This window comes from Coloeus monedula (genome assembly GCF_965178545.1).
Source record: "Coloeus monedula genome assembly, chromosome: 6".
NCBI lineage: Eukaryota > Metazoa > Chordata > Aves > Passeriformes > Corvidae > Coloeus > Coloeus monedula.
This window is the reverse complement of record NC_138786.1, coordinates 3,527,235-3,541,873: the sequence shown is the minus strand read 5'-3', so window position 1 is coordinate 3,541,873 and position 14,639 is coordinate 3,527,235. Positions and strand designations below refer to the sequence as shown.

Sequence of the window (14,639 nt, the reverse complement as noted above, 5' to 3'; positions counted from 1 at the left end):
CGTGTTAGTGCCTGAAAACAGCAAAAAAAGGAAAGATTTGAGTCAAAAGCATAATTCTCTGTATCCTAGAAGACAAACCAGTTGCATCTATCAAATCATGAACTGCAGAATGAAATGCTATTTAGTTTAAAACAGTTGTTTTCCAGTTTATTAACTGTTGTTAATAAAACCTGCTACAAACAGGTTTTATTATTATTTTTAACAATTATTTTGGTAAATTGCTTTTGGCAAAGTGAACATTAATAAATAAATCCTCATTTCAGGGACTGTTATTTTCTGATTCACATTTAAGCAATGCAGTAGAGCAAATATAAAACTTTAATCTTTATTTCTGATCTGTTAGGCTGCAGTCAGGAATGTCCTTTAGGTGTAATCCGAGGGGCTGCATTGTTGTCCACCTACTCACAAGTGGACATGAGGGAACAAAATGCCAGGCTTTTGTCAGAGGTTATTTTCAGCTTGGTGATAGCAATGGCATTGCTCAGATCCCTGAAACTCTCACTCCCCTCCCCTCCCAGCTTATAGGGCTGACAGAGGTGGTCACTGCATTTAAAGAGAGCAGGAACCCCTCCCGTTCAAACCCTTTGAGACCTAAGAAAAGAGGGAGAAACTTCAAGCCATTCGGTAAGTAGAGTCTCATGGGTTCTGCCAAAAAGGGTTTGGGTATTTTTTTATTCCTAACAGATGACAGAAGCAGCTTGTTGCCTGACAAAGAAAACCACGTAGGTATAGTACAGAAATATGAGTCCTACAGAGCAGTGTTTTAGGTTTGGAGTAGCCAGCAGAAAGAGATTCTTCTGGCTCAGCCAGGCAAGCAGCTACTGGTGTTGCAAGAGACACACATTTGGACTAGGCAAGACTGGATAACAGAAGTTTCAGAATGTTTAAAGATTTTGTTACAAAGCTACAGAATTATTTTTCTGCAAACAGTCAGTCTTTAGAAAGCACACACACAATGCATACAAATTTATGTGCTTTCATAATAGTATCCTAGAAGTAAAAAACCAAAATAAAACCCCCCATATCTTCAAAATATTTAACGTCAGCAACCAGTCAGTTTCATATCAAATAAGAAGAAAACCTCTATGCAGACTTGACAGAAAATCATTGGATAAGAATGCAGGATGAAAGAATTATTCCCACATCCATCATTCAAGAATTACAAGAGAACTTGATTGGTCAAGTCTTCAGAAAAAAAACCCCAATAATTCAAATAAATAAATATATAAATACATAAATGTTTTTACTATGGAAAGTTTTCTACCTAAAAGTAAAACTATTTCTGAGAATAAAGCCTTGTTTGTAGATAAAATAATTCTGTGTCTTATCTCAGTCATCACAGTGCTATTTCAAAGTCTATAATAGTTTTGCCTGTCACTTAAAGGACTTAGTGCAGGGAAAAGGATTTAGAGAAGGATCTTGTGGAAGGAATAGTGAAAGCTGATAGCCCAGGATTAGGCCTGGAAAAAGGAATGGGTCATTTGTACAGCAGGGTGCAGCTTTCCACAGCCACATGGATCAGACTGAATTCTGGGGGTGAATGTACAAGCATGTGAACGTGGGGTGTGGCTGGTTTCTAAGTCAGAATGAAGTTCCTTGATCTAGTGTCAGGATACCATATTTTTTGGAGATGCAATTCTAAATTTCTGCAAAAGTGTGCACCAAGGGTGTTTCAAAGGAAATGTGGCGTCACTGTGCTAGAAAATAACAGATAATGTGGAAGAACAGAGATGAAAGCAAGGGAATGGGACACTATCAGCTCTCAGCAATGCACGTCGTGCTTCACATCAAGTCAGTTAAAATCTTTTGTTTCAAAGGGCCGCGTGTAACTTAGCGTGACCAGTGTCAATGAAAAATCAGTATTTACTTTCTTGTGCCAGTGTTGGAATTCCTATCCCTTGACCTCTCTGTCTTTCTTGACTGCAGAAATAAGGGAAAAATGCAGGTTATTATGAGATCATGGTGGAAGCTGACTAATAAAATTTACCTGTAGCCACAGTCCAGCTGAATTCATTGGAATATCAGAAATAGGATTATAAACATGTAACAAGACCACATCTCCATCAGATGAGCTCAATCTTCAAACACAAACGTTCCCCCTGTTGTGAATCTCTCCTGCTGAGGGAGAAATGTGTTCCACAAGGGGCTGGATTTTGACAGAAACACCTCCAGGCTGTTTGAGATGCAGTGGCAGGAATTGTGCTTTGCACTGCAGACACATCAAAATAAAACCTCACCCTGAGTGTTAGTTACAGAGAAAAACTACAGCAGCATTTTATTGCTATTATATAAAGGAAGACATGTCTTGTTACCCCCACGGTGCTGGTGGGGTGTGTACGGCTCAGGACGGTCAGATGAGTCATGGTGGTCACAGGACAGGTCACAGCAGAGCTGTGATTAGATACCAGAGTGAAGTCCTGGCTGCACTGGCATCTCCCGCAGACTGCAGCTGGGAAAAGAATTTCAAATATGGCCTTGATGCTTTGCATTTCCATGTAGACAGCAATGTTTGAGTTTTATATTATTATTGCTTGTTCGTTAGGTAAGGAATCAAGGAGTCTGTATTCTTATACTCTGAGTCTCGACCAAGCAGCTTAGCTGGGACTAAAATGGAGAGAGATGCAAGGCACACCCTGCCCACCACTCCCCATGCAGCATTTCTACTACCAGTGGTCACAAAGACCAATATTCCCCATTCTGTTTATCCTCTTCAAAGCCATCCCATAGCACATGTGGCACTGAGATAATCCTGCCAGCCACACAATACACAACTCTGCAGTCCCTTCAGATAAGAGCTGAGCTCTAGACTGTCAAATGCATGAGCACGTGGAAGGGAAAACCTTGTGTTTAGCAAGGAAACACCAGAATTAATTCCAATTAATTAATTAACTACATTTTTTCACCTGCAGCACAGTCAGGCATTAGCACTGCCTTTTACTCCTCCACATTTCATCAGGCCCGTGCTGCATCCACCACCCATTTAGATCAATGGATCAAAACACATTTTTGGATTATATCCTTATCAATAGCACTTTGATTAGAGTAAGACACTCTGTGGCAGTGATGTGACACCCAGATTTGTACAGTATGACTAATATCCCAAAAGAAGATGGCTCACAATGTTTTCATGCCTGTGCAGAACACACCAACACTTCAAAGGCTTCCTTGCTCCAAGCCCAGCCTACAAAGTAGTGATATAAACTCCAAATAATGGGAGGCATGAATCCTTGGCTGCACATCTCGTGTATAAATTCTGCTCCATCTAGAAGCTGCATTCTGAAGAATGATACAAGCTGCTGAGTAGCAATTGAGCAAGCCCAAGAACACTCCTCCAGCCTAACAGCACCTAACAGTTTCTGTGTCACACATTTAGGATGAGTCTGCTCCACTTCCCACCAGATCACCAGAATATAACAAGTACCATGTGATGAGCAGGTATGAAAAGTTAACCAGATTAAGACAACAATGTCCAGGGAATTTCAAGGGGATTTAGACACTGACACCCAATGAAATTATAGGCAGTGGAGACTTTGGATCTATTTTTTTCTGATGACAAATGGGAGGCCGAGTTCTATTTGCACATTGAAAGGATGGAAATTTATCCACCATTATAATTCAGATGAGTAGAAAACTACAAATGCCACACCCCCTGTGGAGGTCACTTTCTCATGGTAACCCTGCTGAGCAGGCAGCATCCACAGGGATGGCCACTCATCTCCAGAGGGATGAGCAAGCCCTGACAGGAAGAACAGAGACGTGCCCTGGTACCTCACCCAGCTGTTCCTCCAGCCAGCACAGACATCATGGCATGCCCTGCTGTTCTTACACCAGTATCCTTATGGGAATATTTCTGCTGTGCCTTTCTTCTTTCTCCTACAGCTTCCCATCAGGTGATGCCAAAAAAAACATGGAAAATGTGTATGCATGCCCAGTCATGTTACTATAATTAGCCTCAGGAACAGTGGTTCTTCTAAGAGCTTTAACCACAGCCCTTGACAGCACAAGGTTCACTATCACACTTTATCAGACTTTTTCAGAGATGATTTTTTCCCCCTCAGCTAATGATGTAATTGGAGCTACTTTCCAACAGCTATCCTTGCTGCCACAGACTTGGAGGCTTGGTGTGCCTTTGAGGAGAGCTAACACAGCAGAAGCAGCTTTACAGAGACCAGAGGTACAAACCACTCTCCTCCCAGTCAGGTGTCAGTGCTGCCCCAGCTGGGAAGGTATTCCACTGGAAACCTGATTTGGAAGGGAACACTGTAGACACAAAAATCTCATTTTAATTTTCAAGGAAGTGTCACAAAACTGATTTTTATCCACAGTTGCTCTTCCTTCTTTTAAAATGTTTGAAGCATTGCTTGAACTATTTTCATGAGTGAAAAAAAAATGGCACCAATATAAAAGTACTTTAAAAATAGAAGAAAATATAGAATGGCAGAGTGAGAATAAGATTTTACCTACATGAAAGATTCCTTTCTGTTCCTTTATCTCACATTTAAAAGAAATAGAAAAACCAATTTAACAGTGCTGTTCAGTAAAGGCCTCACTGAGTGAGAGAGATCAAATTCATCATCCATTCATTGTGCACAGTTAGTTTTATTTCTTATTTCAGCTACATCAGGTGTTTTCCTTCTCACTTGTTACATTAAACAGAGTTAGAAGAAAGCTGAGTTTTCTCTTCCTTTCTGCACCACTACTGTTATGGAACTGCCAGAGCAGTTCTGCTCCTGAGCAGCCTCCCAAGAGAGCTGGGAGAGTCTGGAAGAGATTAACGACGCTGCTGCTGTATGACAGCAGAGGACTGGGCTGACTGAGCTGGGGAAGGTGCTCAGCTGAGCATAAATCAGCCTTGCAAAGAGGAGGAGAGATTGGATCTTGCACGAGGATGACAGGTACACCGTCTAGTGAAGGTACAGTCACAACAGTGACTGTTTAATTACATGGGTTAAGGATCTGCTAATAACCACCGTAGTAAGGCAGAGATGTTTGGATATGTTGGTATCTGCACTGTTATCAAACACTGACTGCAAAACCTGCCTCCACTGCCATCTCTCCAGTGCTATTGCTTCAGTGTGTGCACCTTCCTTTTGCTGGACAGACATCTCTTCTACACCACTGCAGGATTTTTGGTCTTAGTTGCCAGAAAGGATTGCCTTCAGGGTGCAGAGCTGGCATTGTTAATTTCATTCTGGAGTTCAGAAGATTACAGTACAGAAGTCACTAAGATGATGATAAGCGCAGGACATTAGGGTCCAGTGTAAAGATATAGTAAAAGGTTAGTCTAAAATGGAAGCAATTTAAAATACCAGCAATGTTACATCACTGCAATGATAAATTCCCCTCTCTCTATCACTTGATCTCAGAAGAAAATTCTCAGGTAGCAGGCCTGATTCGGCCTTCAAGATCCTCCTCTTAGGTAAAAGTACCTTTTGGTGAATTTAGTCAAACACAAATAGCACAAGCAAGCTTCAAAATAACTATAATAAGAAGGTGACTGGTTTTCCAAGAAGGAGGAGGAAGGCCCATGCCAGGAGCTTGGAACAACCCGATAATATGATGTGCAGATGACAAGATGACGTCCCAGTCTTTCCAGAAACGATGACTCAAACAAGGAAACAGAAGGGCAGGCTGAGGGCTGGGGTTGTTCCAGGTGTGTGACAGCACAATCACAGGGAAGGGCACTGAGCCTGGCATCAGGAGACCTGGGCTGGGCTCCTGCCCTCCTGTGTGACCTTGGGCAAGGCACTCCAGTGCTAACGGTAATAGCAAGAACTGGAACACTAACCACGGCTCTTTTTTTCCTCTGATGTTTCGAATTTAAATGCAATTGACAAAGAAAAAACCCCACACATTAAGCACCTCAGGAACCTGTCCATTATTACTTTATAGTGGCTGTGCAGTGCAGTGATCTTGTGGCTGTTTCCTGAGGAACTCAGAAAAGGCTATGCTGGGGTACAGGAAAGTGCAATATTGAAAGAAAATGACTGTTTGATGGAAAACAAATCCTAGATCCCCTTTTCCAGAAGAGGGTTGAGTGATCCTAGCACCTTTTCACTGAAACACCCCACAATCATTTTATGTATTTACCATCACAATACCCCAAGCTAAGGAATATCCTTTTCTACAAGAGAGAATCACAGGGACTTAGACTGTCCCTGCCCCAAAGCACCAGTGAGGCAGCACCCTCACCTCTGATACCACACAGGTATGTAGTATATTGCAAGTATGCAGTAGCAGTTGACTGGAGAGGGGGGAAAAAAGTAACAATTTTTTTTAAATCAAGCTGTTCCATTTAAAAGAATTCACATTTGCTGTTGTATTTATTTGTGTAATTTGATTTCCTAGATTAACCCGTCAGATAAGGATGCCGAACTGGGGAGGAGGAGCCAAGTGTGGGGCCTGTGAAAAGACAGTGTACCATGCTGAGGAAATCCAGTGCAATGGAAGGAGTTTCCACAAGTCGTGCTTCCTCTGCAGTAAGCTGAGCTAAGTGGTTTAACATCACAGCACCCCCATAGCTCTGTATAACTCTGCCATTAAGGCCAGAACATTCATTTTTGTATTACTTGGCAGGTAGCTTTGTAGCCTTTTACTTGGAGCAATCTACCTCTTGGGCTTTTCTTTGTCCAAATTTCAGATGGATTTTGTCAGGGACCCTAAGGTGCTGCAGAATCACAGTATCTAGATTCATCTCCAGGAAACCCCTCCTTCTATCCCACAGTGTGGCACAGCACAGGCTTCCTTCAAGTTAAAAAGTCCAGCAGAACCAAACAAACAGAAGATTAGTTTGTCAGACATTAGACAGAAGGATGAGTACTTCTTCACTTTTAGGAGATTATTACTTTCACAGTGAATCCTGACATTAATTCATTTCACACTGAAAGCTGAAAGACCCTGGTATCATCAAAACCTCCCCAACACTCTGCACGGACGTCAGTCTCCTCCTTCCCATATTTCATGTAGTCCCATTTCACTTACTCTTTCCCTCCATACTCCTCTGTGATGTTTGGCTTCCAGGAATTTTGCTTTCTCTGCAGATGAGGTAGCACTTAAAAAAAAAAAAAATCAGAGAGAAGGTATCAATTCATTCTCTTGCCTTTGTGGAGAGAGAGAGCAAACAATTTGCTAAGAACTAGATAGCTGAAGAGTTTATTTAGCAGACAATGCTTGGGATTATTACCTTTGCAGTACAAATTCCAGCGTGAAACTTTAGAAGACACTGAATCCAATTATCTCCCTCCTTTCCTGCAGGGATAGAGACTTCTTATTTGGAGGCATGAGACTAATATTACATGCTTACCTGATACAGTGCAGCTCTTTGCAGAACGAGTCCAAAGGACACACCTGAGCTGTCTTTGCCTTTCTCCAGGTGCCCTAAAAGTGATGCCTGAAAGTTCAAACTATGCCTTTAGCGATGCCTAAAAGGCCAAGTAAGAAAGGATTCTCTCAAAAAGTTTTCAGTTAACTGACAACCTTCAGCCAATTCTTATTGAATGGTAAAAGAAAAATCTCAGTCTCAACTAGAACCTTTTTAATGTTTCCACGTTCTGCCTATAACAATTAATACTAAATAAAAATAAAGACCTGTTCTAATAGAGCATAGTTATGACTATTTCTCAAGTATAAGGTTCGTTCTTAGCACAACTGAGTTATTTTCTTTTAGTGATTCATGATAAACAACATACATCCATTATCTCTGACAAATATTTAGTCTGCTGTGGGGCTCTTCTTGGTTGGTTAGGGGTGTATTTTGTTGTGTTTTGGTGGTTTTTTTTCCTTTATTTGCCCCTTGTAGTTTTAAGTCTGAATTAAATTATTAATAGGTTAGATACTAAAAAAAGTATTCCCATCAGAAATATGCTTAAGGTCAAAACCTAAAGATGCATCTAAGTTGCCTGGTTGGCATATGAAAGGTATGTTAATTGGCTTTACTTTCCCCATGATTCACATACACTATTCAGCAGCTCTGGATGCCTCAGTATCATGTATCACATTCATGGGCTTTTCTATGAACCATTTATAGGATTTCATTTCTCAACACAAGAAAACCAATCCTCCCCAGCCTAAACTCAGGCATGAATTTACCTGTTTTGCTGCACTTTTGTGTATTTCTATATAAAACTGTTTCAAATATATCTTCTATTTCACATTGTCTTTGACCAGGCACGCAAAAACACATCGGTATTTTTTGACTAAAGAATTCAATTTCAGCAGAATTATAAACAATTCAAGCAACCTGTTAACACAGGAAGAATCAGACAAGCTAAACTATATATAATACTCTCTCTCCACTCCATAGTTTTTCCCTACAAATATTGTAAGAGAGAAACTTGTTTCCAGCAATCCCTCCTTCCCGTGCAGACTCCTGTTTACCTGCAGACTGCTGTTGCACTGACAGCTTTTACCCAAAGTGCAGCTGTGATGGACATTTGGCAGGATCACACGCCATCAACCTGGATCTCCTCAGTGCCGGCAGGAGAACAGGATCTGTTGGCAGATGACAGGTCTCAAAGTTATTTCAACAATAGCACTTCAAGGGCTTTTGCTCCATCTGTTGTGGTGAATTGATACCCTATCCCTAAGGTACCAGAAATAGAAACATTTTATCAGCTGCTAGAGTTTCCATCATCCCTTAACTCCCTTAGCAAATATAATTATCATCTCAAAGCAAGACTGTAGTACAAGGAGATCAGGTTCACACATTTACAAAAGCTCCTCATTTTATTTCTGTTAACTTCAAAGGTCTTTGCAAATTATTTCCCCCTCCATGCAGTACAGGGAGGAGGAAAGCCACTAAGATAACCAGAGAGCTGGGGATGTATAACTAGTCCTATATACTGCCTCTTAACAGCAACCACCTACGGGTTGGAGCTACATGATCTTTAAAGTCCCTTCCAACCCAAGACATTGCAGGATTCTATAATTAAAGCTGCAGGGATTCCAGGGTGTAAACTCCCTGCGGTGGATAGACTGGACTCAGAGGAGGACATTTAAAGTAAACGTGGGAGAAAGGCACTAATCAAACCCTAGATAGCTCCTCCAGAGCTTGCACTTCCAGCCACTTCCAGTACTTTGGTATTTCACAGCTTTCTGTTGCCTACAAGAACTCAGCAGCTTCATTTTCCAAGCTACGGACAGCGCGTGACTGGAATGCCCTCTGCAGGGCAAGCACATGCTCTAAGGAACATGGAGAGAAAGTTTTTGCCTATTTTTTCTCCACTTGTAATCAATCACTGTTGAACAGTGAACAGTTTGTAAGAAGTATTGCAATATTAACTTTTTAGCATACTAGAAAATCCTGGGTTTTGATAGGGACTGAATTGAACGATCATCCTCTCTCCGTGGGGTGGAGGCTGTCTCACACTGAGCTCCCAAAGTGGTGCAGCAAACACAGGCATACACTCATCACCAAGTAGTGAGGAGAACAGTTACTATTTTTTTTCCCATTCATTATTAGTAGTGCTGTAGAGGACATAATTTGTTTTCCCTGATGAAAGCTGGGCATTCCTGTGGCACCTTCTGTCCAAAAGTCTGCCAGACCTTTCCTAGTGAGCTAAGCTAGGCTGTCATTCTCTGTAGCAAACATGATTTGTAAGAGGCCTGCTTGGGAATGACTACAGCCACACTCATCATCCTGGAGGAAGTCTGACAGAGCTGACACTTGCTTTGCCTTAGTGCCACAGCTCAAACAAACAAACAATGATAAAAAACCCCCCAACATGTCCTGCCTGACTCCAGACATGGTGTCGATGTTAAAGCCTCTTTCAGAAACACACCACATCAAAACAGCTTGGGCTGAGCTGAGAAAGCCACCACAGACTCAGAGCAAGTATTTTGAAAGGTCCAGATGCACAGTGGAATCAATGCCCCTGCAACCTTCTTTCCCCCCTTTTTTAAGGTTTGGGAGTTTAGGATGGTTATCTCAAGTCCATCTTAAGCTTCACAGGTCTAGACAAACTCTCTCAGCAAGCCCATGATTTCCCTGGGGTCACAGGATAACTTCAGAGTGGCAAAAAGAGAACAGCTTTTGTGCACACACACACCCACCTCCCCCCTACCTCAGCAACAGCCCAGTCAAGTTTTATACTGACTGGCTCATTTTCACATATTTTTAAAGTTAAAAAAGAAATAAATACTAATTGCAATTATTTTAAACCACATCAATTCAACTTTGAAAAGGCAAATGCTGATACATGCCTCTCTCTCCCTGTTTTCAGTGGCTTGCAGGAAGGCTCTGGACAGCACCACAGTAGCAGCTCACGAATCTGAAATCTACTGCAAAACCTGCTATGGGAGAAAATACGGCCCCAAAGGTGTTGGCTTTGGACAAGGGGCTGGATGCCTCAGCACTGACACCGGAGACCACCTGGGCTTGAATCTGCAGCAGTGAGTTAAATCCCAGTGACAGCTCCTTTTTCTGTTCCTACTTGTCTCTTACCAGAGTATTTTAGATATTTTATTCTGTTTCCATAACAACATCCAGCGTAAGGAGCAGAGCAGACTTTCCTACACCCTTTCCTTCCAAGGATACAGTAATTTACAGTTTTTAATGATGCTCAGTCTCTTTAAGCCTGCTTTACAAATTATCCCCTCCTTCAATAGGCAATTATTCTGCAGAAGCAGCCTTTATATGCCACCACACATGTAAATATTCACTGCAATTGTAATCTGCCATTTGTAGCACAGTGGTAAAATCACATTCACTGTAGAAAAAGATAAAATTTTTTTTCCCTCTTAGAGGCTAAAATCCAGTTAAGGTTTTACTCTTAGAGAAATAATCACACTACCCCATACTGTTAGCTCTCCTCTCAATAGGGGAAATAACATTTCTAAATCCTCCCTGTGGTTCGAATAACACTTACAAACACACTGAGAATGTGTTTGAACAAAGAAATTCTAATGGGATACCATCTTCCAAAAGCACATAATTAGCTCTGACAGTTCATTTTTATAGGATTTTCCTGCAATTCTCAAAGCTGCACATTTCTAAATCAACGATGCTTCTTCCTTCTGGTGGTCTAACTGTAAAGAAACCAATTAACCAATATGCTATGTAGGAAATAAAAGCTTTAACAATGTATTTAATTGTAGCTCCTTGTACCATACAAATCCATTACGGGCAGAGTTTTGCACCAAAAACTGTCACATCCTGTGGATATAATGACCTGTTGCAGTCCAACAGTCTGATAATTCAGAAATCATTCTGTGAAAGGCTTTATGCACAAAGATATAAAGCACAGACTCCAGAAATAAAAAACAAAGCTACTTTTCTGATGTGCTTTTGATCCTAGGCCAGGTAAGAACCCCAATTCCCTGTCCAAATGTCTCACTGCCTAATGAAACTGTAGCATGCAAAACCTGAATTTTTATTTTCAGTTTGATGAGCACCAGCAGATAGCCAGTTACAAAGAATAGAGACTTCTTGTATTTTCCCTCTTGCCTCTCAATGAGAGAAAATTGGGGTTTACTTAACTTTTCATTAAACATAATCTTTTCTGCATGTGGCTGCTGTCAGCTCCACAAACAGGTAACAGAACAGGTAACATCAGAGGTTACAGTACTAGCTTCTCAATCACACAACACAGAATTCAATAGAATGCTTTGATTTTCTTCTTTTTTTATCTCCTTTTGCATGTCAGAGACCAGCAATTAAATATTTTTTATACCTTACCAAAAAATCATGAAATCCTTTTTCTAAGGAAGACAGCATTTTTAAGCAGCATTTAAAAACATTGAAAACTTCTGTTTTAGGGGGTCACCAAAGCCTGCTCGCCCTTCAACACCAACTAATACTTCAAAGTTTGCCAAAAAGATGGTAGATGTGGATAAATGTCCCCGTTGTGGCAAATCGGTGTATGCTGCAGAGAAGATTATGGGAGGAGGAAAAGTAAGTAGTGACTTCAGCACTAGGAAAAAACTCCATAGTTTTATAAGGGTGAGAAACTATAGCTAAGAGGTCCTTGATCATTTAAATTTTCATTCATAAAGAAAACATGAGGATGAATTTGCAAATTGCTACAACAGGATGTAGGTTCAGGTTTAAAATCTTGGGCTTCTTGTAAGCTGCCTTCAACTTTTTGCTTCTTACTCGTGTCTGAGGACCAAGCACTGATTACTAATGGCTGTTCCTCCATCTCTGGGTATATTTATAAACCTTTATTTGTAGTGGCAATTGAAAATATATTAGACAACGTAACTGAAAAGACACTAACCTGGAATGACTAAAAATGGAAGCCACAAGATCAACAAAAGAATTTTAACCTTTTCACACCCCACGAAGCAGTAGTTCTCTGTTTCTTGTACCTGTTGGCTTCCTGTAACACACAATGAATTGTCTTCCTTTCCTCAGCCTTGGCACAAGACCTGCTTCCGCTGTGCTATTTGTGGGAAGAGTTTGGAATCCACGAATGTTACGGACAAAGATGGAGAGCTCTACTGTAAAGGTGAGAGTTGCAGAGAGCTGAAGGGTACGGAGTCAATCTAAAGTTAGTCTCTTCAGAGCTAGGACTGCCATCATTATTTACCTTGCTGTATGCTTAACAACCCCAGGAAATTTCATTTTGTCTCTTTTTAACAACTTTCTGAAAGCAAAGAGCTACGGTAACATTGCAGTTGCAGCTTCTACTCTTAACATTTAAATTTTAAAGCTATAAATTTCCTACTAATGTGACAACCTCTCGAATCTGTCCTCAGATCTTCTAACAGAGCACTGGCAGGCTCTTGTACTTGCACAGTCTCACTAAAATAAAAAATCCACAAAGATACGGATCTTTGGTCCTCCAAATTGGAATTCTTGCCTGTAAAATTTTAAAGGTATTTCCACTGCATTGGTAGCACAGAAGATAATGCAAAAATGGTAAATTATACATCTAGATGTTCTTCTCAAATCCAGAAAGTTCACAGATTTCACTTGACTCCTAGAAATAGCTTAAGGGGAAAAAAATATGCAAAGTTTTTATATCCAAAGCTAAACGTTATAGAGAGCCCTAAAGAACAATAGTGGAGTTCCAGAACTTTGGGTACAGTCTGTCAACCACAAGTGGATCAAATTGGCATATTGGGAGAAATATGCTCACCATTACCACTTGGCAGAGTTGTGATAAATAACTACACACACACACTAACCAATACAGAGTTCAAATGGAATTACCTAAATGCTCATCACTACTTTCTGGATTATGCTCTATTTCTTTCAACCTCCTTAAAAATCTCCTACTTACTCTGTATTACTCATCAGACCAAGTTTTACTGAGCATTTTCAGTCAGGAAAGCAGTTTTAATGAAAATATTACTTAGATCTAAAAAAATATCGTTTCTTAATTTTTTTTGAGATCACCAGATGCAACTTCTGTGTAATTCAAATATGTAGTACCAGTTTCACTATTAAGACCTGGATAAACTTCTGGGAAATACACTATTTCAGATTTCCTTCCTTTTTATTAACTTAAATTTGGTAGTAATCTCAAAATGAAAACCAAAAGACATTTACCTCTATCTGAGAGCCTTCAGAGTACCATTTACCTCCCCCTCCTTCTTTTGCAGTTTGCTATGCAAAAAATTTCGGTCCCAAAGGAATTGGGTTTGGTGGCCTCACTCAAGTGGAAAAGAAAGAGTGTGAATGAGAAGAAATGGATACAACAGACTCAAACTGCTGTTGATGCCACCAAGTGATAGCTGTCAAGTAAAATATTAAACAACACATATTGCTAAGAACCTAGGGCATTTGATTAAGATTTTCCACCTTGCAGGAAAAATTTGTGTGTTGTATCTTAAGAAATTAATTTTAGAGTAGATTTAAAAGGTACAGTGATAAAACTAGACTCATGTTTGTGTTTAGTAAATAAAGGCAAGGAACCTCATGGAACATTATTGCTCTTTAAACTAGTACTCATCACATTTTAGACTGGAATTTTAGATTCATAGTGCCCCGTTAGGATAGGGATCCCTTCTGCAGTGAAGGGTCCAGGTGTCCCCAGTTAGACTGTATTTTCCTTTGTTCACAATGTTACACTCTCTGTATTTCCACCAGTCTCCTAGTTGAGTTTTGAACATGCCAGCATTTGTGTTATGACAAGCAGATGTTATTTGCTTTGAGAGACTTAAATTAAAAAGGATTTGAGATTCTCTCTCTCTGAGGGAGGCATTTCTAAAAACACCCAACATTTTCTCAGAATACAATGTTGCAAGTTTTGTCTGTTTTCAAGGTACAATAAAGTACTTACTGCTTCACGTTATTTGTATTTGCTTGTGCTTTTACATTCTACAGCGTTGCAGATAAATGGATTTCATCAAGATGAATGAAACCCCTTTCTTAACTACAAGAATAGCATTTCACTACATTACTTACTATGTCAGCTCTAGATGGTACCCGACTTTAATTTCCTGATCTTGAACTCTTTCCCTGCTGGTTTTCATTGTTATCTACTCTCTGACTTACATTCATACCACACAGTCCAGCTGGCCCCTCCTTTTCTTGGGAATGTGGCTGACATTAGCTATTACAGATGCAGTGGGGAACAATTCCCTCTTTTTACGTAAATTGCTATTTTCCATCATAAGCTTACCCATTTTCATACACTAACAGGGCATACATATGTGAAAAACATAAGGCAAAGAGTCAGGCTTCTTCTTATGGT

General features: G+C 40.3%; 1 protein-coding gene across 1 annotated transcript; it reads left to right on the top strand.

Moving 5' to 3' along the window:
* Positions 1 to 596: 596 nt before the first annotated feature.
* Positions 597 to 14,151, top strand: CSRP3 (cysteine and glycine rich protein 3). The gene is made up of 6 exons (XM_082283616.1): positions 597 to 624; positions 6,349 to 6,479; positions 10,221 to 10,389; positions 11,755 to 11,890; positions 12,353 to 12,446; positions 13,546 to 14,151. Exons 2-6 carry the CDS (start codon positions 6,368 to 6,370, stop codon positions 13,623 to 13,625), a joined length of 591 nt encoding a protein of 196 aa, XP_082139742.1. The 5' UTR covers positions 597 to 624; positions 6,349 to 6,367; the 3' UTR covers positions 13,626 to 14,151.
* Positions 14,152 to 14,639: the final 488 nt, after the last annotated feature.

Bases quoted from the DNA above. Each gene is read 5' to 3' on its own strand.
- CSRP3 (XM_082283616.1), top strand. From the start codon at position 6,368: ATGCCGAACTGGGGAGGAGGAGCCAAGTGTGGGGCCTGTGAAAAGACA. The intron at 6,480-10,220 runs GTAAGCTGAGCT...CCCTGTTTTCAG, and splicing joins CAAGTCGTGCTTCCTCTGCA to TGGCTTGCAGGAAGGCTCTG. The intron at 11,891-12,352 runs GTAAGTAGTGAC...TCCTTTCCTCAG, and splicing joins AGATTATGGGAGGAGGAAAA to CCTTGGCACAAGACCTGCTT.